Below are 24447 nucleotides of genomic sequence, written 5' to 3'. Positions count from 1 at the left end.
TTTAAACCAGGAGAGGTTCTTATATTTCAGAAGAAGGATTAATTCAAAAGAAATGACCTCAATGCCATATTTTATTTAGGAACCCTAGAGAGCACTTTGCAAAATAACACATTCTTATAATTTCACCCTCAGATGAGCCAAGCTACGACTGTCAGGGAAGGTGATGTAGGTACAGAGCATGTGAGAGTGGTTAAGTTAATGTCTCTTGTCTAGATGAAGGCACAGGAGGGATCAATGGCACGGCGTAGAGATTCAGTATCTTCAGTCTTCAGTGGACACTCCATTTCTGGCACAAAACACCTGTAAAAGATGGTCGATTTAGGAGGTGACCCGACAACTTCAGCCTGTCAAACATAGCAATGGAGCAGTATGTTTAAAAAATAAACAACTAATTAAGCATGCACTCAGTACCCTAAGAATTATTATGATAGTTAAACACAGTGATAGTTGTATATCATATTATATCACTTCAAACAGAGGTGATCCAGTAATGCTGCACTAATGAATAAGACTAACTATTCACTTTAGCTAAAGTTATTAAGTTCGCTAAAGAGTTGGGATGCTGTGTAAGACATAAATAAAGCTCAAATACAAAGGTTTGGACAGCGTTTTGCATGTTTCCTTACTGTAGGGGTCTCTGCAAGCATACAGGGCTCTGAGAGGGTACAAGATGACAACTTTGGAATCCTACTAGAAACAGTCGATCATATTTGTTTGTCAAAGCTGAAATCCAGGGCAAACTACGCTAAATTAGCGTTTTTAGCTAACAGCTACAATAAGCATAAAGGTTACTGTACGGCTATCATTTGTTAACATGACGCTTGTTCTTATACATGTAATACATTTATTACCAACCTGAGACTTTATCCGCTGGTCATTCGACATGACGAATGACTTCTGAAGTCTTAATTCAGCTCAAGACGCTGTAGATTCCGTCAGTAACGCTATCAGTCTGTAGTTCTATTAATCTGCGCTTGAACCGAACCGGATGTAAGTCCCAAAAACTGAATTTTGGAACTGAAATTGAATTGTAGAACTGAAACTGAATGGTGAGAAGTGAATCTGAAATTATTCGAGAGCTGAATTTTTAAAGGATAAAATGCAGTTTCAAAGCAAATCAATTCATTTTCAAACCATAAATTCAATTTCAAATTAGACTAATTCAAATTCAGTTTTCAAAAGCTTTCATTCAAGTTACAATTCAGATTCAATCCGAGTAATTCAAATTCAAATTTAACTTATTCAAATTCAGTTTCTGATGGCACAGATTTCTGCCCATACGATACCGATATGAATCCGATATAGTGTGTTTTTTAATCAATAAAACTGTTTTTTTAATATCTTGCTGCATTTTGTATAGGTTCATACTCAAGTTTAAATAAACAACAACACTAAAGCTATTCTGTTATACCTGTGTGTAAAAAATACACTGCACCCAAAATATTTCATAGTTCAGCAATACTGATCAATCTAATAAACTTAAACCTACTCCATCCTTCCTATTCTGGTATTTTAAAGAGTACTTAGCAGAAATATTAAGCAACCTAACTAATAGGGTTGCCAACTCCCAGCAAAAAAAAATAAAATAAATAAAATAGGGAACCCCCCCCCACCTCATGATGCTTAATCGATGTAATCAACTTTAATTTGATGCAGGGTGAAAAAAAAATGCACAGAAATAAAATTATTTTTCAAGAATAATTAAATAGATTCAACATCTTTCTTCAACAGAATTGCAGAATTCACAGATGGTATCTTCCCAAAGGAAAAAGTACTATAGCTTACTAGGGTATATTAGACTTAACAGTTACTATATACAGTAATGGACTTCTATACATTTTACATCAGATTAAAACTTTGGGTGTAAGATTCAGATAATTATTTATTAAAAGCTAGACATTTTAAATGAGAATAAGAAAGAAAAGTATGTCTTTGTGCCCCCTTTTCCCTGTTAATGCCCTATCGGCCCCCTTGGCTAAACTTTGCTAGATCCGCCCCTGCACAGTTACCAGCCGTCAGCTGCGTAGAAAAGGATCCTGGTGTAGAAAGTAATATTAAATAAATTCTAACAACAGCTAATCAAGCTTAAACGTGCTGCTGTTGTTCAGCCGCTGGTTTCCTCTTTCTGGCGCAAAGTGGGCCAAAAACAAAGAAGAGAGACGGACTCGCAACAGAAAAGCCGATTAGCTGATCATTAAGCAGTTTCACGATTGAAGTAGCAGCAGGAAGGGGAGGGAGAGAGAGAGAAGAGGCAGTCGCTCCATATATCGGTTGTTAAGCTTAACATGGGAATGCTTTACAAACATTCAGAGATGAACTTACACACTTGCTTTACTTCTCTCTCGGATCACTTCCCCGGAGATGAAATGCTGGTTTGGTAGCGAGGCTACAAATACACACAGCCGCTCCAACGTGCTACGGTTATGAGCCGAGTTACGCCATGTCGCAAGTTTTGTGAGGTGCTTTTTTGATATTTAATGAATCGGATTACATTTTTTATTTCTCGCCGATATCCGATCCAGTAATTTAGGTCAGTATCGGACCGATACCGATACGCAATATCGGATCGGTCCATCTCTAATATAGACCTATCTGCAGGATTTCCTGGAAACATTACCTGGGAAGCATATATGGCAAATAGGCAATGTTTCCCATATATTCAGTTATTTGTGGCATCTCACAAATAACTGAGATGCCACAAATAACTGAACAGCTTTCTTCTAATGATGTTCTGTTTTGTTTTTTTTCACCATTTAAATCTCATTTTATTGATGATTAGCACCGAGTGTAATCATTTCACTCAGCACCTTGTTGCCCTTCTCACATGATCTATTTATGTGCGAATTTGCCCAAAACTACTGCATTCAGGTAAAACTGCTAACACACCGTTCTTCAATAAAGTTAACAGAAGCAAGAGTGCAAGAAGCCTGGCTACCAGGGACAGCTATTAGTTAAAGTTATCATACAACAAGGTTTATGAAGTTACTAGGGTAAATATAGCTGAGAGCGAACTGCCCATCCAAGAGGAAAATGTTAATGCTAATCTGAATAGATGAATTTTCAGGTCCAGCTTTAACTCATATACCAATTAAGACATAGATCAAACATAAAAAAGATTGGATGTATAAAAGATGGTTTAGTCAATTCCACTGTGCCATTTATGATATCCGAGTCATAAACAGCAGCTTTTAACGCCACTGTGTGATCGCAGACTTCTCCTTATTCAATCCTGAACAGCACTGTGTCTGAGCTGCTCTGTCCTTCCGAGGTTTATTATCAAAGCACACCATGCTAAACAGTCTGCTCAGTTTGCTCCTTTAATCTGCTGACAAAGAACCACTGCTTGTCTTTTCCTATAAATCACACGAGACATCTCAAAAATCTCAAACAACTGTACTGTCTACTGTTAACTGGTTCTTAAAACAGGAATAAAACCCACATCCTTAAAAACACCAGCTCTCAATTTTACTTGCAGTTGACAGAGGTAGTTGTATCTACAGATGGTCGCAAACTGCCTGAACCACCTGGCTTCACCTGAGGAAGCCAAGCTCTTGGCAGACACTGTCAAAGGTCATTAGCCTCCTCACCACTGTAGGAAGGGAAAGGGCGTGTAGGTAAAAAAACAAAACAAAAAAACAACATGTCCCCATCAGACAGATTCACCATCTAGCTGAATCCTCACTACCAAAACAAATAGCTATAATACTTCACCTATAATTTACTAAATACCAAATATGAAGCAAATCCAGGAGGTGAGAGCCATTATAAATTAAAAATGATCTTATTAAAATAACAAAAAGTGCATAGCAGCAGATTTGGACTAATAGAGGCAGGCAGATCTAAAATAAAGGCAGTCTTTTTATTTTTACTAAAGAAATCTCTCTTCCTCAGCATGCTTTTAAGGCATAAAAGCAGGAACCCCCACACACATACTTTGGGAATATCTTTGCACACTGTGTTCACACACAGCAGGTCAGGTTCAGTGTATTTTCAAGCCATCTGTCCACAAGTGTCACTGTAGCAGCTACGGTTGTGTATGCAGAAGGCATGATCACATCACTGACCCATGATAACACTGCAAGAGTCAGAGACATGCAGACGAATGATGATTAATGAGGGAACAAAGAACAATAGTTTGTGTGCGCGGGTGGCTGTTGACAGAATACAGCCAAGATAGAAATTAAGAATACTATGTTGCCAAGAGTGATTATATCTCAGTCACATGAACACTAAAAAAATCTCTTGTACCAAATGTCTCCATATGCAGTCCCTGGTTCCATAAACCATTTATTTTCCTGAAAATTTTCAGAGGACTGCTGAGGTGTAGATACTGAATGGTGGATAATATTATTTATTTACTATAGAAATGCATCTATCTGATATTTAGAGCTGATGTTAGTTAACAGACATGACAACTGAAAAAACCCCATAACTGTGCTTTTCCTGTTGACTTCACTCTCTGTGATTTGTGCTAGTGTTCAATGTAACTATGATCAGCTTCATTAACATTATTTTACTTTCTAACTAAAGGTGCGTCCCACGATTCAGTTCTAAGATTGCTGCCATTTATCTTAGATATAAACAACCATAATATTGTCACTGTACCACCCACCCAAGGATTTGGCCACAAGGATGTGAAGGGTGTGGATCTGAAGGGCCTCCAGGCATACTAAATTGCCCTTCATGAAATGACAGGAGCAGGTGTGAGATGATGGGTTTTCAAGAAGAGGACACTTAAGCATCTCCAGGCTTCGCTTTCCTCTTTTTTTGTTTATTTGGAATATGATTACTTTTATGTCTCATCACCCAAGTGTTGAACTGTCTGCGGGGTGAGGAACCGCAACTCGAGACTGAATGGAGTGCATAAGCTGGCCCAAATCTTTGGAGTAAAGATTGTGGGAGTGGAAGCCATGTATTCTGGACTTTACAGGGAGGGTCATTTCGCCTAGTGAGCCTGGAGTCATCGAGGTAAGGTCAAACTTCTTTCCATGCTGGTGGCCCCTAGAGTAATGTGAAACGTTCGACGACCGTTAAAGTATCACTAAAGCAAAGTTTCATTTTTATGCAGATGATACTGTGATCTACTCCTCTGCACCTACTCCTAATCAGGCTCTTTGTCAGCTACAATCAGTTTGTAATACATTGCAGCACAACTCTGTGTGTGTGAACTCAAATGTACTAAACCTTTCAGCTTTGAGATTGAGTTAGTATCACAGAATAAGTACTTGTGAATTACAATTGATAACTTAAAAAAATATCTAAATTTAGGCATCTGGTGAAAAAAAATAATAGAAATTTAAATTTACCTTAAAACCAAAATCTTTGTGTTTTGAGGCAAGAAAGAAACTTGATGTTAAAACTTCTAAGTCAGGACTCCACTAATCTTATTTATATGCATGCATCTTCAAAATATTAATATAATTGGATAATGTCTATAATAGAGAACTGAGGTTTATGAGCACTCCCCGAAAAAATGCATTTTAATGGTCAGATGAGGTTGACTTCTCTGGTAGAAAGAAGTCTGGTTGTGTAGAATGCTATACTAAAACTGTCCTCGGCTCACTTTCTCTGTCACCGTTGATTAAAACATGATGTTAATTTTGTAAATTATGGTTATTATTAGAGTCAAGAAACAACATTACCCAGGGGAGGCTCTTTGGCCAACAATTTGCCCAATAACAAGCTGCGTGAAAGTGCTGTGTTCTTAGTTTCACAGTCAGATTCTCCTGTTCTTTATTTCAAAATACCAAGATGGTGAGGAACGCTTAACTTGTTGCTTGACATGACAGGAGCTAATTAACCAATTATTAATGTCTAGACTTAAACATTAAAAAAAAAGATTCCCAGTCTCTTTCTCACAGTGAGTAATTCAGGTTATTCATTTAATACTGGCATTGGATTAGCACAAGAAGATATATAAAACTCTTACACTCTCACTACTGAAAAACTATTTAATACATCATGTGTAATTTCTCAGTGACAGATTTTAGGGTGCTGCTATGTTCTATAATATGTTAGCTGGCTGGGTGAATAGTCTCCTCAGCCTTTAAATGTGATAAAACTTCTTAAAACTGCACCTGCTGCTACATAGATCTCACCCTGAAATTACCTACAGTTACCGAATGGCAGAGGTGCTTTACCAGCTGAGAGGCAGGGAGCTAAACCATACTAAATGGACCTTGACAGTCTTCTGTGCACAGCATCCTGTGTTGGGTGATTACAGGTAGTTATGGTAACAGAAAGTCACCCCTGTTAAAGTTCCCTTGAGCAAGAATTGGGCCGATCCAGTGCAGTGTTGGGCTTCTTTCCTGTGGTACAGCAGTAGTTTGTCTCAGGGGAGAGCTGAAAAATGGCAAAATCCTAAAAACACACTGTGGCGCTCTGAATTTCCTCTAAAAAATTCACTTTCTTGGCACATAGTGACTCCAAAGATAATTATAGTTGGGCGGAAATGTACGCCAGTGTTCGAACCCCTTTTATTATGCACACAAAGATCCTGACAGTGTGACACTTTGTTTCACAGAGCCGAGACTGAACAAAGAGCACTCTATGGAACACATAGAAACACTGGGCCAGGAACCATCATCTCCACCACCATCTATAATATAAGCACACACTACCCAACACCCACTGCAGCAAAGGGAAAATTCTGCATCTACAATCTCCTTTTTTCAGCTGCTCCAATAAAATTACAATTTATCTTTTTATTCATAAGCCATATGCTGCTGTACAGTAGTTAATTTACCACCGATAGTGACATCTTAGACAATAAGTTAAATATCAAATTTACATGCTAAGGACGTTTTTAGGTAAGCAGGAAAAGAAATTTAAAGACACTTTCCATTCTCTTAGCATCCTATTGATCCCATAACCAAAGTGTTATCACCAAACTAACAAGAAAGAATAAGAAAATAGAAAAAAAATCTCAGCTATCACTTTCTAAATATAGTCAAGCGTTAGACTAACAATATCTCATTAGTTTTGAAATGTCACTGCACTATAAATACAAAACTGCTGATATCCTTTATGGGAAATTATACTTCAGATGCTATGTGCCATGCTATATTAGTTCATGAGATTACAGATAGTGCTGTATGGCTTGGAACAGACTGAATGCTGGTGCAAGCTGTCACACAATCTGAATAACGACCTTAAATTCTTAAACACTACCCACACATGACATTTTGTTATTTGCAAAGACATTACAGTGATGCTCTTAAACACTTTTTAAAAACTATTATTTACTGAATGATTAGTACCCTGACACTACTACCTGATTCAGACAGTAAAATGAGTCAGTGGAAGCTGAATGTAGCACATGTGGTTCACATTATTATTATTTTTTTATATCAGGCATTGTTTTTGCTTGTGTGCAGGGTTTTTGGTAAGCAAGGTTTCACTTCAATATTTCAAACCCAAAATAAAAACAGTGTACCTCCATGCATCAAGTTATATTAATTAAACATTTTAAGGAGTGCATGTAATATATGTTAGTGTTAACTTTAAATTTAGAAAATGTAATTCCATAGAATGGAGTATCTTTTTCTCTGTTGTGCCAATAAAACAATACACTGTCTCCACTTGCAGAAATGAAACATGAATAAGTGAAGATAGATTATCCTAAGGCAGAACAGGACCATGCTCAGTGTTTGTTATTCTTCTTTGTGCTTTTATTACACCACACTACCCATCTATCCAAGCATTTTCCCCACAGGAATCTGCCTCTCTCCTTTAAACCTGCCTCTAATCATTTCTGTCGCATCGCCAACCTCCTCTCACCCCCTCCTCTCTCTTTACTGGCACTGTTATCGACATGGACCCCTCCCTCCTTCACCTCATCCCTCTATCAGTTTTATCACATCAGCTCTCCTCCACCACAGGAGAACCTTTCTCTCTCACACACACACTCTCCACCGCCTCCCCACCCATCCCCTTGTGCCCCTGTCAGCGGCCACCAAGGAGGGAGATTTATCACAGCGACCTGGCTGCAAACACTGCCATGCACACGCACTCGCGCGTATACACACACACACACACACACACACACACACACACACACACACCAGCTGAATATTACCAATCTGACAAAGATAAACAAAACCTTGAAGCGCACTTAGGAGAATGTGCACGCTACAACCTGTTACCACTTGAGTATTCTTTCTAAACATAGCATTTAGTCGAGGCTAAATTAGGCGAGGTCAACTCGTAAACACAGCAACATCACGTCCCCTAAATAAACCAGCATTGTAATAAAAAGTCTTAACCAAAGTAATTACAGCGGGCTACAATGCGCACGAAGCGTCCTGCTTTCCCCCTTAAGTCGCCCGTGTTATCTTTAACACAGCCCCTGCTTTTCCTCTTGAGCTGACTGATCCAAAAACTTACCGTCTCCACGTTTTCCACCGTAAAGTCCAGGGCGTCCGGTGTGGCTGCTATTCTCCCCGGTGTCTCCATATCTCCGCTGATACGGAGCTGTCAAATGATCAAAGAGCAACACATTCAGCAGCAGCTTTCGTTAAACTTTCCCCCGCAAAGTGTGTAAATTCCATAATAATTCCGCAACAGCAATGGGCATGTTTAGGTTAGCTTTACGATATGATTAATTGTAGTCTTAAGGATGACATGAGGAGCTAACCGGCAAGCTAACATTAGCTCTTCTAGCTGTCGCTAACCTCCACTATGTAAGACTACTGCGATTGCTAGCGTCACTGTGCTAGCACGAAACTAGCTAACGTAGCAATGTAACTTGACGCAACCCTAGTGTCAAATTCAACCAAGCGAGACGGCGACACTGGTATTTTCAGAGTGACAGTTTTATCAAAACAATCTCATCTCCGTGTGTTATCGCCAGTCTATCTGGGCGACCAGTATTTTCACACCTTTCTGTCCTGCGACGGTCTGAGACGATGCTGGCAGCTGCCTGCAGCTCTTCTGCCTCTGCTCCGTCACCAGTAGCCTTTGCTACGTTCACGTGTTGTTGGAAATATCGTAATCGCAGCGTAACCAATGAACAAGGCAAATGAAACAGCGATTTTGTAAAATTCCCATAATACTAAATGCACTGAATATGTATACATTACTGCAAAGAGTGAATTTTGCTATTATAATCTATTAGATAGTTATGTCTTACTAAACTGTTTGCGTCATCACAAGGTTAAATTATATAAATCGACCAGAGTTTCCCTTTTGAAGCCCATCCATCCATCCATCCTCATCCGCTTTATCCGAAGTCGGGTCGCGGGGGCAGCAGCCTAAGCAGAGAAGCCCATTAACATTAAATGCGACAGTTTCCTCCCTAGATAGATTGTGAGTGATGGAATACACGTCTATGCACACATACTACCAATACTACTACTACTACTACTACTACTAATAATAATAATAATAATAATAATAATAATAATAATGATAATAATAACAGCACAAGTTACCTTAATTTAAATATACCGAATAATTAACTAGTTGTCACAGGATGAGACTCAGGGTACCCTGGACAGGTCGCCAATCTGTCGCAGAGCCAACCATTTACACTCACACCAGGTAATTTAGAATCACCAATTAACCTAACTGCATGCACTTCTTTGCAGGGAAGTTGGGGTATCAGATAGAACATACAAACTCCATACAGAAAGGCCCAGGACTGGATTTCAATAGAGGGTCTTCAGCATCACCATGCCAGCCTGTGTTTTCAAACACATCTTAATCTTTAGGTTTTCAAGCAAGTTGTGCTTTTTAAACAATGGCTTTATTTCTTTTACTGAACTTGGCTTGCAAATCCATTCATTCATCCATCTATTCATTTTCTTCCTTTATCCATTCCAGGGCTGCAGCTGGTTGGAGCCTATCCCAGCTATCATATTAGGTTTATTATTTTATATGCAAATAAAACATATAATAGACCAATATATCTTTTTCTAAGTGCATGTCGTATAAATTTCTCCTGGACAAAATTATTGCCACACATCACTGTCAACAGATAACTATTTAAAACATATATATAGTGTGCAAACAGTAATAAAAACAAAGCCATCCAATTCAACTGAAGAAAATTGCAGTTAAAATTGAATCAGGAGTTGTAGGACATCAATGACTCACAAGTCTAATCTTATTTAAACCAGTGAATCAGTAGAGTTGAGAGCCCTAACCCAGCCCTAACAACCCTCTGTGTATATGTTTACTATTCTTCATTCCATCCCCAAAACAGTTTAATATCTTAATATAATTCTATATCTATATGAAATGAGAGAGACAAATGGCTTTCAGTTTTACAGTCTAACTAGAGCAGTATGTTGCAGTTTACAGTTTGGTCGGTTTGAAGAATCAACTTTAAAGCAACAGCGCCCCCATGTGGATGAGAAAAAACCTTACAGTTTGCCTTAAAAATCACAAAAAGCGAGAACGTTCTTATTTTTATCCCGCTTTAGCATAAAGTTATAAACCTAAAAGAACGAGTAAAGCTTTTTAAAAATGTTGTATAGCTGAATCCTTAGTGAGACAATGATTTAACATTGTCTCAGTTTAAACACGGATTTGTTGCAGATTTAAAGGCGTCAATAAGTCAAACATTACGAAAACATATTATTTAAAAAACGAGAGAAAAAAACTGGGGTAATACATATTATATAGCCAGTGCAATATTACTAAGGTATCACAGGCATTTGAGGAAGTAACTTGTATTTTTAAATTAGGTATGAATGGAGAGGGAAAAAAAACAGGGCAGAAGAAAAACAACGTTAGAAGTTCGTTGAAGTGAGTAATATGGAGCTTAAATATTAACCATAAATAGCAATGTAACAGATCTTTAATACATTTGTGATTTGTATGGCTCGTGTTTGCGTCGTCGTTGCCCTGTGCGCTTGTGCGTCACAGACTCGCTGACTATTTTGAACCAGGAACACGTGGCACTGGTTCTGGAGAGAGAGAGAGAGAGAGAGAGAGAACACACCACACACTCCTCCCTTAACTTTGTCCCTCCAGCCACGCACACACTGTTAGAGCTACTGTTTCTCCGCAGAGGGTAGGACACTAAAGCGGCCTCGGGTTTTTAAACTGTTTCGTGAAAGTCTGCAGTCCGACTGTGGACAAAAGCGAGAGAAGTCCTGGGTGAAGAAGAGGAGAGGAAACCACGCTTGTGTAGTCATTTTCTTACTGCGTCGCCACAGGACACAGATGATGGAGACCAAACTCTGGATTGCCCTTTGCGCGCTTCTAGTGATTCACTTGGGATCCGCTGCACACGGTAGGGGACAGTTTATTTTTGTATGCTACATGCCCGAACTTTGTGCTTACATCGCCTAAAAAGTAAACATAGCGCCAGATTCCGCTCCGTCTTACTCGCCAAAACTCACCTGCTGACACTTGTGATGTTGTTAGAGCAGAGATTAGTGGCTTTATTAGTCATGTCTGTCCGTCTTTAAAATGACAAAACTCACCTGGGTTTAAAGGATGAAGTCAGTGTTGTTTTGTTTTCATGTTACGCAACAAAGAGACAGTCAGGTTGTTATTTTATTTATTTTAGTTCCTCCTTTTTTCTAGCTCACGCCAAACTCGCTTTTACACTGACCAGGTTTATTTTAAAATTTCTACTCCACATCGTCGCCTCTACTTTTTGTTCAAGCAAGCCACATTTTGTCTTGCACATCACTTCCTCCCTTGCTCCCGCTCCCCTTCTTCCTCTTTCTGCTTGCATTACATTAACTCACCTCTCACACATCCTGTCTTTCTCTCTTAACCCACCTTCTGCTTTCCCCCCCTCCTACCTGTTACAGCCCTTTTCTCTCCTCCTCCGGCCTTTTCTTTTCTTTCTTCCATCACCACCTCTCACATAAAAGGACAATGAGACTGTTGACATTTGAAAAGATTTTATTGGGCTGAACTGTCCCTTCAGCTCCTCGAGCTGAAATTCAAATGAATAGGAAACAGCACGGCTCCACTGGAGAACATTTATTGGCTGTAAATTAGCAGGAAAAGTACATTGTGATAAATGACACCTCTAATTATGTGCAGCAGCACACTGTCATTTTACTGAGTTCCTACTAATTGGCTTGCCTCTGCAGTACACTATGCAGACTTTATGAAGAGATTTTAAGCAGTTCAGTGGTAACAGGTTCAGTTTTTACTGTATGCGTTAAACAGAAGGAAGGGGGTGATGGCAGGTTATTAGCATTCACCATAAAAAGCCCCCTGAGTTTTCATAGCAAAGAATATGAGCAATGCTGCATTCATATAGCCTTCTTTTGTAACTAATCAATCAGATCTTTTCTCCTGTGGAAAACACAAGTTTTAAATAAATAAGAGTAACACAGACAGACTATTTAAAATTAGATCAAAAGTAAGAGTATTTTCAGTAACTGACATGATGCTTCAGTCAGCATACCTATGCAATAAAATGCACACAATATAACAGAGCTGGGTACAAGTTTCATTTGTATGGTGTCATATTTACTCAGGAAAAGAATTACAGATAGAGCATCTTATGAAGCAGAACTGTGATATAAGTTAAAGCTCTCTCTGTGCCTGGTTTCAAAAAGGCTGTTTTTGATAGCTTCCATTTACAAGAAATCCCTTTGTTTCATTTCATTGAGCTTAATTTTTAATTCTGATAAATTCCCCGAGCTGGATAATTATGAAGTTTTACTGGGAGGGGTTTTTATGGTGCAAATTAGTTTAGGACAGAAGTTTTTGCCTGCAGTGTGTAACATGCATACACCAGATAAGTTCGCTATCATAAAAAATAACAAAACACCTATAGTTAGTTTAGGCTCTCACATGTGGCCTATTCGACGGTAAAAGAGAATGAGAGCCAAAAGCATGGTAGGCAGTTTGAGTACAGCATGTGCATAGCTGTTTGTTTTTAGCTCATTCAGTTTCACTTAATAAAAAGCTCACTTCAGTAGTATTGGCTCAAATGTCACCAGAACCACTTGCTGAGAAAACAGAGCTTATGATGTGTCTCAGGCAGACTGTATCACAGTATATTTTTCCAGCAGTGCTGCAGCAGCAGACATCTGTTCACAGAGAAACTTTTGGCTGTTTCTCTCGCTGGCAGGGTCAACAAATGGGCAAAAGCTATCTCCCCAGGTACATGCTGCATTGGCCTTAAAGATTGTGAGTAAGCCCTTGTAATATCTAAAAAGGGGCGTGTGCAATGGTGGAAACAGTGACTCTCTTCATGATTTTACCCTGCAAACACATGCATGTACAAAAACAGACATAGCCTACTAGACGAGACCTAGGAAGCTCGTTAATGGAGCTAAAGTGAGGGAACAAGGCCAGCATTATACAGCCAAGCACCTCTGTCTATTTATGAGTGTGTCTGTTTTGGTATCATTTAGTTCACACAACTCTCTCTTTCTCTGGGTCTGTCTGTGTCTCTCTGCCTCGCTCTCTCACTGTGTTTACTGATGAGCTGTGTGACTGATTATGGCAGTAATGAAAGGCATCAGGGCAGTGTGTTATGGAACGGTAATGACTTTACATTACATTAGTGCTCTGGTCTTCATCAAAGGAGGGGAGAAACTGAAATGGAGCCTTGTACAGTAGAGATAAATGTGTCAGCACAGAGGGGGAAAAGAGAGAGAGTGCAAAAGACTGAAGGTCTTCATTAGTTCACACAACTTATATGGCCTGTAGTTGAAAGTGGCAGTCAAACTGTGTGCATTTTTTTTTTTCGTGCGGCATTGTGACTGTGCACTTTAGTTAGCGATTCGCGACCTATAGGTTATAGTTCATAAAAGGATGGAAGGTTAAACTTGAGTTGGTAAAACACTTTTTAAAATATATATATATATGTACTTTTAATACTGCATGGTTTGGCATATCAGCCTTCTAAAGATGTCTCCCAAAAGGGAACCTCTCACACTGGCTAAGCTAATCACATCTCTACAGGTCACAAGTAGGTTTACTTTGATTTACTTTAAAAGGTCACATGCGAAAAATGGTTGGGAATTTATGGCTCCTGGTGCAAAAGAAACTCTGGACTTGCAAAACAAAAACAACTTGATATCCTAAAAAGTTGACTCTGTTCGTCTGGATGTAGCGTTTTCGGTGGGAGAAACGTTTCGTCACTCATCCAAATGACTTCTTCAGTCTCAGTGAGACTGAAAACGTTACATCCAGATGAACAGAAGCAACTTTTTGGGATTTCCTTACCTGGATGATTCTCTTTCCAAATTCTTTAGCCAGACACTAAAACCTTGTTTGATCCAGGGAAGCTGGTCGATAATTGTTGTGATGATTTTGAAGCTTTACTCAGGACAGATACATTTGCATATAAAGCACTATGCAAAAGTTTGGGGCTCTTTAGACTTTTGGATTCCAGCAGTAACATGAGAGGGCATCTGATGGGTTTTATCCCAGACATATAATGAGATTTTTGAAGTGCAACCTGCTGCAACGAGATGAACAAGGAGTTTTGGAGCGGATGTTGCAACCCCCGCAAATCTCTGATCTCAAGTAAACAGACGTTGTGAAAGTCTAATTTCACAGAAGAACCAGGCCAAGTTGTCCAAGATGCTGAAAAACCTCCTTGCCAAAAGCCAACAACTGGGGTCATGCGGAAACTTTGTTTGTTTTCAGTTTATATTTCGATCGTGTAAACAATATAAAAAAAGTTATTTATGAAAAAAGAGAATTAATCCTGTAAAAAATTAAGTGAAATACACTCCAACATTGCTCCACTTTTTTGATTTTGTTTACATGTTGAAAAGAAGTGAGAAGAAGTGCACACTTATTTAATAAATGAATGAATAATAATATTAATAATGTTATTTATTCAAAAATGTATTCATGCCATTATAACTTGTTAATACCTTACTGTTGTTGCTTAAGGTGTTTGCACAGCTGTATGTGTGCATGTTTTAATTTCAGTATCCATTGTTTGGTTGTTTAAACATTAGCCTGTGTTGACACTGAGTTGGTATGATGGTTTTGGAGTGTGAACACTTCCTGTTGCTTCATATGTATTTGGAATAATGAACAAATAATTTGTGACTTTAAGGATATTAATAAGATGACACATTTGCTTCTGTCCTTACTTCTTCAGGTGATGGGCATACTCCTACCCCTTCTTCAAAAACTACTCCTAATACTGTTCAAACTACAGTGGCTCCAGTTCTGGACCATATGCCTACTTTGGGCCTGGACCCTGCCAATCATTCAGGGAGCACCCCAGCGACAAACAAAAGTCCCAATGACACACATAGTGTGAGCAGTAACACAACTACAGAAAATACAAGCATCCCCATCACAGCCGAACCAAGGAAAGATAATGGTAAGCATGCACCTCCAAATTCTTACTCCTGCGCTCACTTACAAAACATGATTGTAGGCTAAAGTGTTCAGGAAGTAGCCTGATATTGGAAACTTGCAACAAACTGTGATGCGCTTTTGTGGTTATTGTTTCTGTCTGTTTGACGTTTGCCAGTACGGGAAGTTTTGTTACACTTCAGAAGAATTTATAGGAAGCACAACAGCAGGTGGCTCAGAGTTGAGGAGCTATATTTAACAGAGTCCTTATCACCGTTTTCCACGTCCAGAAGTGGGCCACAAGGCTAGTGACAGGGTTTAAGTGTTGACTGCGATTCCACAAACACAACACAGGAAGAGACAGAGAGCTCAGTTCAGACTTTAAAGAAACAGAGTACAGAACAGGAAACGCCACTAAATGCAAAGATGATGCAAAGCAGTGAAGAAGAGCAGTACAAAGAAGCTGTGACTAGCTTAACTGTATAAGGTGCAATTTGATTGGAGAATAAAGGCAAAATATAGTTGGAGAAGAGCTGGGAAAAAGGTGATTCAGATGCCACTGAGGTGAGAAGTGATTAAATGCTGTGCGACTTTTCACATGGGGGTGAGAAAGAGAAGTGAAATCCTCTCCCCCAAGACAGACAGAACGCTCTTTCCTTGCCTTTCTCACACACACACACACACACACACACACACACACACACACACACACTTGGTTCACGCATAAGACTTCTAATCAGTAAATCTGTAGGCTGAGTACCTTTTTTTAATACGCAATTACTTTTTGTAAAAAATAGCAATTATTATCATTTACATGAGTCAGTATCTCTGCAGGATTTAGGCCAGCAGATAGCTGTGGTTATATGTTTTCATCCAGGCTCAGACATATTTAACTTTTAAGTCATTAGCACTTAACTCAATACAGTGGAAACAAGTGAATTTTCATTTTTAGTGCTCGTAGGTTATACTTAGCATGCTCATGCACGTAATTATATGCTACCACTGTGATTCATAAGTGTGGTGTGAATATCTGTTGCTGCTATGCTGATACACACAGCTGTATATCTCCGTAAGGCCAAATGAGCAAAATATTTTAATTTAACTGACTGTGTGTCAGCTGCTAATCAATAGATGAATATAAGCTGTTTAAAGTTAAATATAGACAAAGTAAGGCACCAAGTGTTAGAGAGTTTCTGTCCTGTAGCCTCACAGACGTAATCAGAAGGGGAAAAAAACTTAAGTGATACATTTGATTCTGATATTTATTTAATAGCTAATAATTATTCTTGTACAAAATTGCTGTTTACCATTTGTGAAACATAGCTGAAGCTGAAAAGCTTGTTCAAGGTTTTCCCAGAAAGTTGATTCTGTTCATCTTGATGTAGCTTTTGCAGTGGGAGAAAGAATTCGTCACTCATCCAAGTGGCTTCTTAATTGAGCACGCATCAAGACATTTTAACCCACTTTGGCAGGTACTGCCTAAAGCTAGTATTGGAGACTGAAGAGCTCACTTGGATGAATGACGAAATATTTCTCCCACTGAAAGCGCTACGTCCAGATGAACAGAATCAACTTTTTGGGATTTCCTTACCCAAAGATTGTTCCAGCTTTTGTTTCTTAAAGTATATGCTGACCTACTGAACACAGCAATTACAAAACTGCACGTTATCCAGGATGTTGCTGCCAGAGTTTGAAGAAAAGCAGATCAGATAATTGCTGTTTTACATAATCTACCATTAAAACTGAATTGAAGTCCTTAATTCACTTAATGGGCTTATCTGCTCCTATAGCGCAGACTTCCTACACTTTGTGGACAGAAGTACTGGGCCACCTCCATATTCCATCTGCAGTAGCTTGCCATGAAGCTTATGGTGCACAGTTTTTGTGCTGATGTTAAAGTCAGAGGAGGTCTGGAACTACTGAGTCAGCAGAGCGCTGCTGACTTCTATGCCCTGTGCTCCTCAGCACTTTGTGATCCCACTTTGTAACTTTACATGGTCTCTCACCTTGTGGCTGAGTTGTTGTAGTTCTTAAACACTTCCTTTTTGCAACACATTTCACAAACTTCCACTTGTAACACTGGCATCCTATTACAATGCCACACTCAAAACCAGAAAGCTCTTTAAAACAACTCATTCTTTAAAAAATGTTTGTAAAAGCAAACTGCATGGCTGGGTGCCTGATTTTGTACACCTGTGACAGTGGGACAGAAAACATCTGCTCAGCACTTTTGTCCATATAGCGTGCCACAATATGATCTTACAAATAGCTTAAAATCCACACTTTTAAGTATTCATAAGGTTTCACCCTGAAGCTTTTGGGTGCCAGTTTTAGTTATCATAGACCCAGAAGTATGAAGCCTTTTAGATTAAAAAAAAAAAAAAAAAAAAGCAGCAAAGGAAAATACATTTTCGTTTTGCATGTGTATATTTAATTATATTTTAAGAAAAAAATATTCTATTGGAAATAACTTTGAAAGGTGATAAGGTAAATTAATTCACTGATATTTAGCATGTATAATAGATAACATTTGCTTCATATAATAGATAGCAAGTCTTGTTTAGAGTGATTTATGGTAAACGTTAAATTAAACATGCTTTCAGCACAAAAGCACTGCCGAGGCTGATGAGAACTGCATTACATTAGCAGATATGTGATGATGGCACCACATAAAAGTTAAACGATCATCAGAGTAATTACATTTTATCCTGTACAAAATTGAATTCCACAGTTCTCAAGAGATTTCACCAGCCACGATCATTTCATTTCTCCAGCCTCAAGCGGTCACTAAAGTTTTCAGGAGACAGCTTCTGAAAAAAACATGAATACCTGAACGGATTTCATGGCAGTCTATCGAAAAGGTGTGAGAGTAGCTGAAAGTCATTTGAACCATCTGTTTTCAGAAGAAATGACCTTATTCCTGGTCATCTAATCTTTTTTCTTCGAAAGAAAATACAGTAAAAAAATTTTTTTTTTAAAATACGATTTTACAGTAATATGAAACAAATTCATTTATCTCCAGTGTTTTGCTTACATTCAAATATCATTCAGTCTTGTTAAGATATTAGATCTGCTTCTTTAACAGAAGTAGATCTAATTTTCTGACTATTTCAGGAAAAACATATTTGAAACCATATGCTTCACCATTATGGATTACAGTAAGAGGATTTATCTGCATATCTCTGTCTCCACCCTTAAGCCCTTGGATGATGTTTATCCTCAGGTTTATATGGATTTTATATGAATAAATCTTATTTGTGTAAAAGCTATTATAGGCATATGTTTTTATATACTGTAAGGCTCTTCTCGGCAAGCTGTCATTTTGCAGACTGGTTCTACAGGCTGGTTTAGTTCTTTGGCTATCACTGCAAGCCTTTTAAGTCCATACTGAGCTTGGAAAAACTGCTCTTATCTTCTATGTTTAGACCACCTGGAACTCTTCACCATTTACCATTAAAATAAATAAAACCACTTCCTGTGTGAATTAATAGTAATAGTTACTGTTTATATCATTTTGTGTAATTTTAAATAATCAATATAATTATAAATAAAGGCTAGATTCACTGCTTTTTTAATTTTACAAAGTAAAATAGGTCAAATTAAATTAGGTGTGCTGGCAGAAATGTAAACACAGGAAACTAAAGGCATGACTGCTGCATGACTTGATTTTTTACCTGATAGTATTACATAATTTTAACAATAACATTGTCTTTCCCTCTCTTTCCATAGTAACCGACAATGCCATGAAGACCACAATAGCAAAAAATGAAAACACCACAAATAAGGCACTTTCACCTTCTCAGAGCAACCCCACCACAGCTGTTCCCACTAATACCAGCACCACACACGTACTGCACACTTCTGCAGGTGCACCGGTCACCCCGACTCCCTCATCAAATCAAAACGCATCAGAGCATCCGAGTCAAACCAAAAAACCCCGTGCTACAACATCTGAACCACCAAAGCCTGAACCTAACACTACCGCCGCCACCAACACCAAGTCAATCGCAGCTTCCAGCAACACCTCCCAAAACCCCTCCACTCCCCAGCCAAAGACAAACACTTTACAGTCCGACAGACAGTCCACCGCCGCCCAGCCTAGCAGCCAGACCAGCTCCCATGCCAACAACCCATCACAGCTCAACGTGGACGGGGACGGTAAGTGCATAATACCTTCTGTGCTGGTGTATGAATTTGTTCTTGACTGTTCACTTCCAGGATATTGACAGAGCCAGAAGTGAATTGGCTTAACAACAAAGGAGATGCTGTTCTTTGTTTTCAGCACAAGCCAGTCCTTGGCTGTACACACAGAGACACAAACACACACCACGCAACCCCCCCGTTTACATCTTCTACAAGCACTGTCACCACCAAGCACTCCACAATCATGGGTTTGTTTGAGAAAGGGACAGAGGCAGTCATGGGACTCCAGCCTCAAGATTTCTGTTTTTCTCCTTTTTGTCTGTCTCTGTCTCTCTATTTACTAAATGATTTATATATGAACAGTTGCTCTCTCTGTGCCCATACAGTCCACACAGGGTTTAGAAACCATTCATTTGAACACGTTGAAAGTACTTTTACCATACTATAGGTGCAAAGAAATGAATAACTGATTAACTTTTCTCAGTTGTCAAGGCTGCTTGACTACAGTTTAAGTGTAAAATTCTCTCTGCTTGTCTCACTCTGTGTGGTTTTATTAGGTGCTTGGCACCTTGCCTCTTTCCATAAGCCAGAGGAACAGCAAGCATTCATGGCTCTGTGGTTGTTGTTACTTTTGACCAAAGGATATTAAAAAAACAGCTAAGTTTACAAAACAGTCTTCCATAGCAACATTCATATACAGAGATGCCAGAAACGCAGATCTGAAATCCTCCTGCCCAGAAATACCTGGCGGAAAGAAACAACAAACAAAAGGTCAGGCTAGTCTTTGAAATTAAACAATAACCTGGGAGAAAATGGAAACATACTTCATGTGCTGTATAAACTGCTCTAGTTTAGTTTGAAAAGGTCTTAAAATGATACCTTAATAATAAAATGACTTGCTGATTTTACTTGTTCACCGTAAGTATCGTTCTGGCAAGTTTAAACATCCTGTTTGACACTTCTGTCCTGAGCTTCATGATGAACACTCAGCAGGCTCATGGAGTGTCTATATATAGTTCTAACCAGAACTTCAAATGACTACTTAAAAAGTTGTATATTTATAGTGTTTAGTCAAAGTCAAATCCTCCCTAAACGCTGCATTGCCAGCATGTTTACTCGGGATACAGTGTGGTAATAGAAAATTGGCCCCAGCTGATGTGTCTCTGGTGTTTCTTGTCTAGGGATGGCCCACAACTCTCCTGGATTAGACCCCCTCCTGGCTGGTCTGGTATCAGCCTTCATCATTGCTGCTGTCATCATCACTCTGCTCCTCTTCCTCAAACTGCGCCGAAGAGGCAACAGGCCGGAGTTCCGCAGGCTGCAGGACCTACCTATGGTGAGCTCACCCAGGCAACACTGGAAAATATTCAGCCTGTCAGATGTTGTTAAGCACAGATGTGTTATGCACTCTTAGTTACAGTTTTCATTTGGCCTGACTGGAGATGTACCTCTGCTGCTGCTCTTCCTAATATAGTTAAAACTCACAGCGTTTCCTCAGGCTTCTAATATAGGCCTGGGAGTTTGAGGGTTATTTCTAGGGCTTTACGTCTTTGAAACCACACGTTGTTGTGTAATAATGCTGCTATTACTACTGGGACCATTTTGGACTTTACCATCCACAGGGCTTTTCCATTTGTGCCTTTGTTTCCTGACACTCTTCTCATGCTCACTCTTTCCGATGTTGCTGCTGCGATTGCTGGCATCTTTTGTTCCTTGTTAACCACCGCTATATCTGGCTGGTTAGCCAGCATCAGCTTGTCTGTCTAGAACTTGAAGTCTTACAGAACATTTGCTCTCTTGCTCTCAACCACTTTGGGATGTGCCTTATTGAAAATTCTGGGCACAGATGTTCCTGTGCACAATCCCAGACACTTGGCTATGTCTCTCAGTGTGAGCTGCAATGGCATGCACCTTCTACAGTATTCTGTCTCTTGGGCTTCTTTGCACAGTCTTCACTAGGGATGGGTATTGATAAGATTTTCACGATTCCGATTCCATTTTCGATTCTGTTTAACGATTCGATTCTTTATCGATTCTCTTGTCGATTCTTATTTTTAAAAAGGAGAACACTAAGGTCGATTAGCTTAGAACTTTGTTTTATATCTTCTCTTTGAACAAGATAGAAATTTAGGAGTAACATGGCCTTACGAACCCAACAGTGAGATCTTAAGAGATCCACAGCCTACAGCTCTTCAATGGGGTGTCACAGGGTCCCCAGGAAAAAAAATTGTAAATGTAAAATAATAAAATAAATATTCTTCTGTAGCAATAACAAAGTATAACATAAATTATTCTGTAGCAATTACACAAGAATATCCAGTAATGTCCCTGCCTACAATTAAACACATTCACTTACCATCTGCTGTGGCAAACGGGTGCAAGGTTTTTACCACAAACTTAGTCACTGCTTGGTGACATTCAGGCCTGAAAAGAGACGCTACCGGTGCAGGGACAACTGCCAGCGAGCGCCAGCCAGACTCTGTCTGTCTCTCTCATCATGGTCACCTAAATGCAGCGCACAGTAATGGCAGGTTTTGTAATAAGGCAGATCGCGCTAACATAATATGCACTGTTAGTTGATTATTTATCTGCTGCATTAACGGGAGAGGACGTGCAAACGTTACCGCTGCTGCTGGGTTGAGATTCATGAGTCCGGAGCGGAATTAAAAACACGACATTCATTTAAGGTCATCACGTGTTTTGTGAGCAAATGCTTTTGCATATTCGTAGTGTTTCCTCCCTTAAATGAAATATCTATTTTGCAAGTATTGCAAGTTGCCCTGTTGTCATCCGTTCTCGTAAAGTATAACAAAACCTTTGAGCGTTTGAGCCGCTTAGGCGCCATGTTTCCTGCCAGGTAAATGACGTTCCGCAACGTGGTGACGTCATTCGGGGTGACTGGAATCGATAAGGGAATCGTTTGTAAAAATGGCAAACAATTCCAAGGAATTGAAACAGTGGGAACCGGGTTTCGATACCCATCCCTAGTCTTCACCTTTGGTCCTCCTGTCTCTGTTGCCTCTGATACTTATAGCCTGCCATGATTTAAGCCTATGTGTATGTATACACCCCCAGCCCACTCTAGGGCTTTGGTCTCCTTCTTCTGCTGCCCATAACACCCTGTTAGCAGTTATTCCTGCATCTTCCTGAAGGATTCATGAGTGCTTTTTACTCTATAGTGGCTTCCAAAGTCCAATAGTCCCTAAGACAGGAGTGTTAATAATATGAGCCAATAATAAAGCTATTAAAATGTTATAATTTGCTGCCTTATAACAAAGTGATTCCTGAAGTTCAACTGTATTGCATAAAGAAAGGGCAAAAGTTTGAGTATGACTGTGTAAACATAGGTGTAAGCATTTATATCGTTCTCTTTTTCTTGTAGGATGATATGGAGGACACACCTTTGTCCATGTACAGCTACTGATGAAGGCACAATTGGATGTTTGATGTCCAAATACCCTCGTAGAATCCAGAATCAGGTCACTGTGGTTGGTGAAGTTAGTCTCTCTTCCTTAATCTGCACCAAACAGAAAGAATCCTGGGTAGGTGTAAGCACATTTCTGGATTGCTTTAAGTTACCCAGATCATTGGCAAAAGGATCCGATTGAAACTGCAATGGACAATGAAGAAAATATCCATGATGTTGCCTTTTGGATTTTTTTTCTAAATTTGTCTGTGATCACAAGTGTTCCCAATTTTTCATCCATCCATCCATTCATTTGTTCATTACTGTAAACTTCACATTATTCAGCCTGTCTAAGGTGGCTGGGGTTGTGTAATATATTTGATTTCTCTAGAGTTTAAAAGAGATTGTTTTAAAGCAGAAGATCATCCGACATGGCCATCGACTGAGCCTCTCCTACTGGCTCACTGGTTTAATGTTGCTTTACCAGTTAAAGTCTGGCAGAAATAAAGGCCAGCAAGCTAAAGAGAAGAAATAAACAAAACAAACCACCTGATTATAGTGTTAACAAGGTTGCACTTTACTTTTTCAGGAGTGGAGATTAAAAAAATAAGTAGAAGAATTTTCTGTGTATTAAAGATAAGGTTTTTGTGTACATAGGCAGCATAGCTGGGTGAACGTTTGTGTGTGCAAGTGTGTTAAAGAGGCATGTATGATGTTTTGGAGGCATGGGAGGTTTTACTTAACTTCCTTTTTTTGTTACCTTAATGGTCTTGCTGGCTTTTTTGCCTGATTTTGATATGTGCAGTGTTTTAAGTCCAGGAGAGAGTGCCTTACACAATACACGAACAGCTTTTAATGTATATTGTTTTCATATTCCACAAAAACTAATTTCCAGATTAAGTAGGCATTCCCAGTAACCATTTAAACACACGCTCTGAGGACCAGGTGGCTGCATTGAGTCGTCTGTGTTTGAAGATTAGCCTCAGGCATGTTCACTGTAAGGCACTCTTTCATACAGTGACCGTTGCAGACTGATGTGCGTTAGTGGCCTTTCCACACAGTGTTTTGCATTTTCCTGTGTATTGTAAATACTACTGATCTGCATCAAGCAAAAGAATACGGATATAAAACACATGTGGGAAAAAATATAATGGGTGGAAATGTGACATACAGGACAACTGAATCGCCCACAATGACACAAAACACATTTTAACTACTCTTTATTTAGGAAAAAAACCCCTTGTCCACTGATACAAGTTAAATTCTGGTCATGCTGGTAAGTTTGAGCTACAGCTGTGTTGTGGTTTAGTATTTGTGCCACAGATAAAAGGAAAATGAAAGAAAATGTGTGTAAGGCCATAAAAGATTCAGTGATCTTTGGCATAAATTCTACACTTCTAATTCTCATCAATCCGCCAAAACTAATTCCTTTATTTGGTGAGAGTAATGGTTACGCTCTAACCATTTAAAAAGATCTAATGTATAATTCAGTCATCATTTTTAAGTCCTGTATTGTCCGTTTCTGTACATGCTAAACGAATGCCGAATGCTTTTCCTGAGGCTTTGCTGCCAGATGTGAATTATTGGACTGGTGGTGATTTATGATTAAAGATATTTTAAAACCATCCGCCGCATTTCTCGAATTTGCACTT

The 24447-nt window shown here is 39.1% G+C and overlaps 2 protein-coding genes across 2 annotated transcripts in view; one reads left to right on the top strand and one right to left on the bottom strand.

The window, feature by feature from the left end:
• LOC116331085 (importin-13-like) overlaps positions 1 to 8955 on the bottom strand; it is a 32615-nt gene extending 23660 nt beyond the window's left edge. Inside the window, exons 1-2 of the mRNA XM_031753632.2 lie at positions 8880 to 8955; positions 8386 to 8472 (exon numbers count right to left, since the gene is read on the bottom strand). Of these exons, the coding sequence (XP_031609492.1) occupies positions 8386 to 8454 (69 nt within the window). The 5' untranslated portion in view covers positions 8455 to 8472; positions 8880 to 8955. The remainder of the gene's footprint in view (positions 1 to 8385; positions 8473 to 8879) is intronic.
• Positions 8956 to 10923: 1968 nt separating this feature from the next.
• On the top strand, positions 10924 to 24420 carry LOC116331143 (mucin-2-like). Its single transcript, XM_031753739.2, has 5 exons — positions 10924 to 11239; positions 15044 to 15271; positions 18976 to 19404; positions 20571 to 20725; positions 22772 to 24420. Exons 1-5 carry the CDS (start codon positions 11170 to 11172, stop codon positions 22811 to 22813), a joined length of 924 nt encoding a protein of 307 aa, XP_031609599.1. The 5' UTR covers positions 10924 to 11169; the 3' UTR covers positions 22814 to 24420.
• Positions 24421 to 24447: the final 27 nt, after the last annotated feature.

Source organism: Oreochromis aureus, linkage group 23 (assembly GCF_013358895.1).
Source record: "Oreochromis aureus strain Israel breed Guangdong linkage group 23, ZZ_aureus, whole genome shotgun sequence".
Taxonomy (NCBI): Eukaryota; Metazoa; Chordata; class Actinopteri; order Cichliformes; family Cichlidae; genus Oreochromis; species Oreochromis aureus.
The sequence above is the reverse complement of the archived record's forward strand: the minus strand, read 5'-3'. Positions and strand labels throughout refer to the sequence as shown.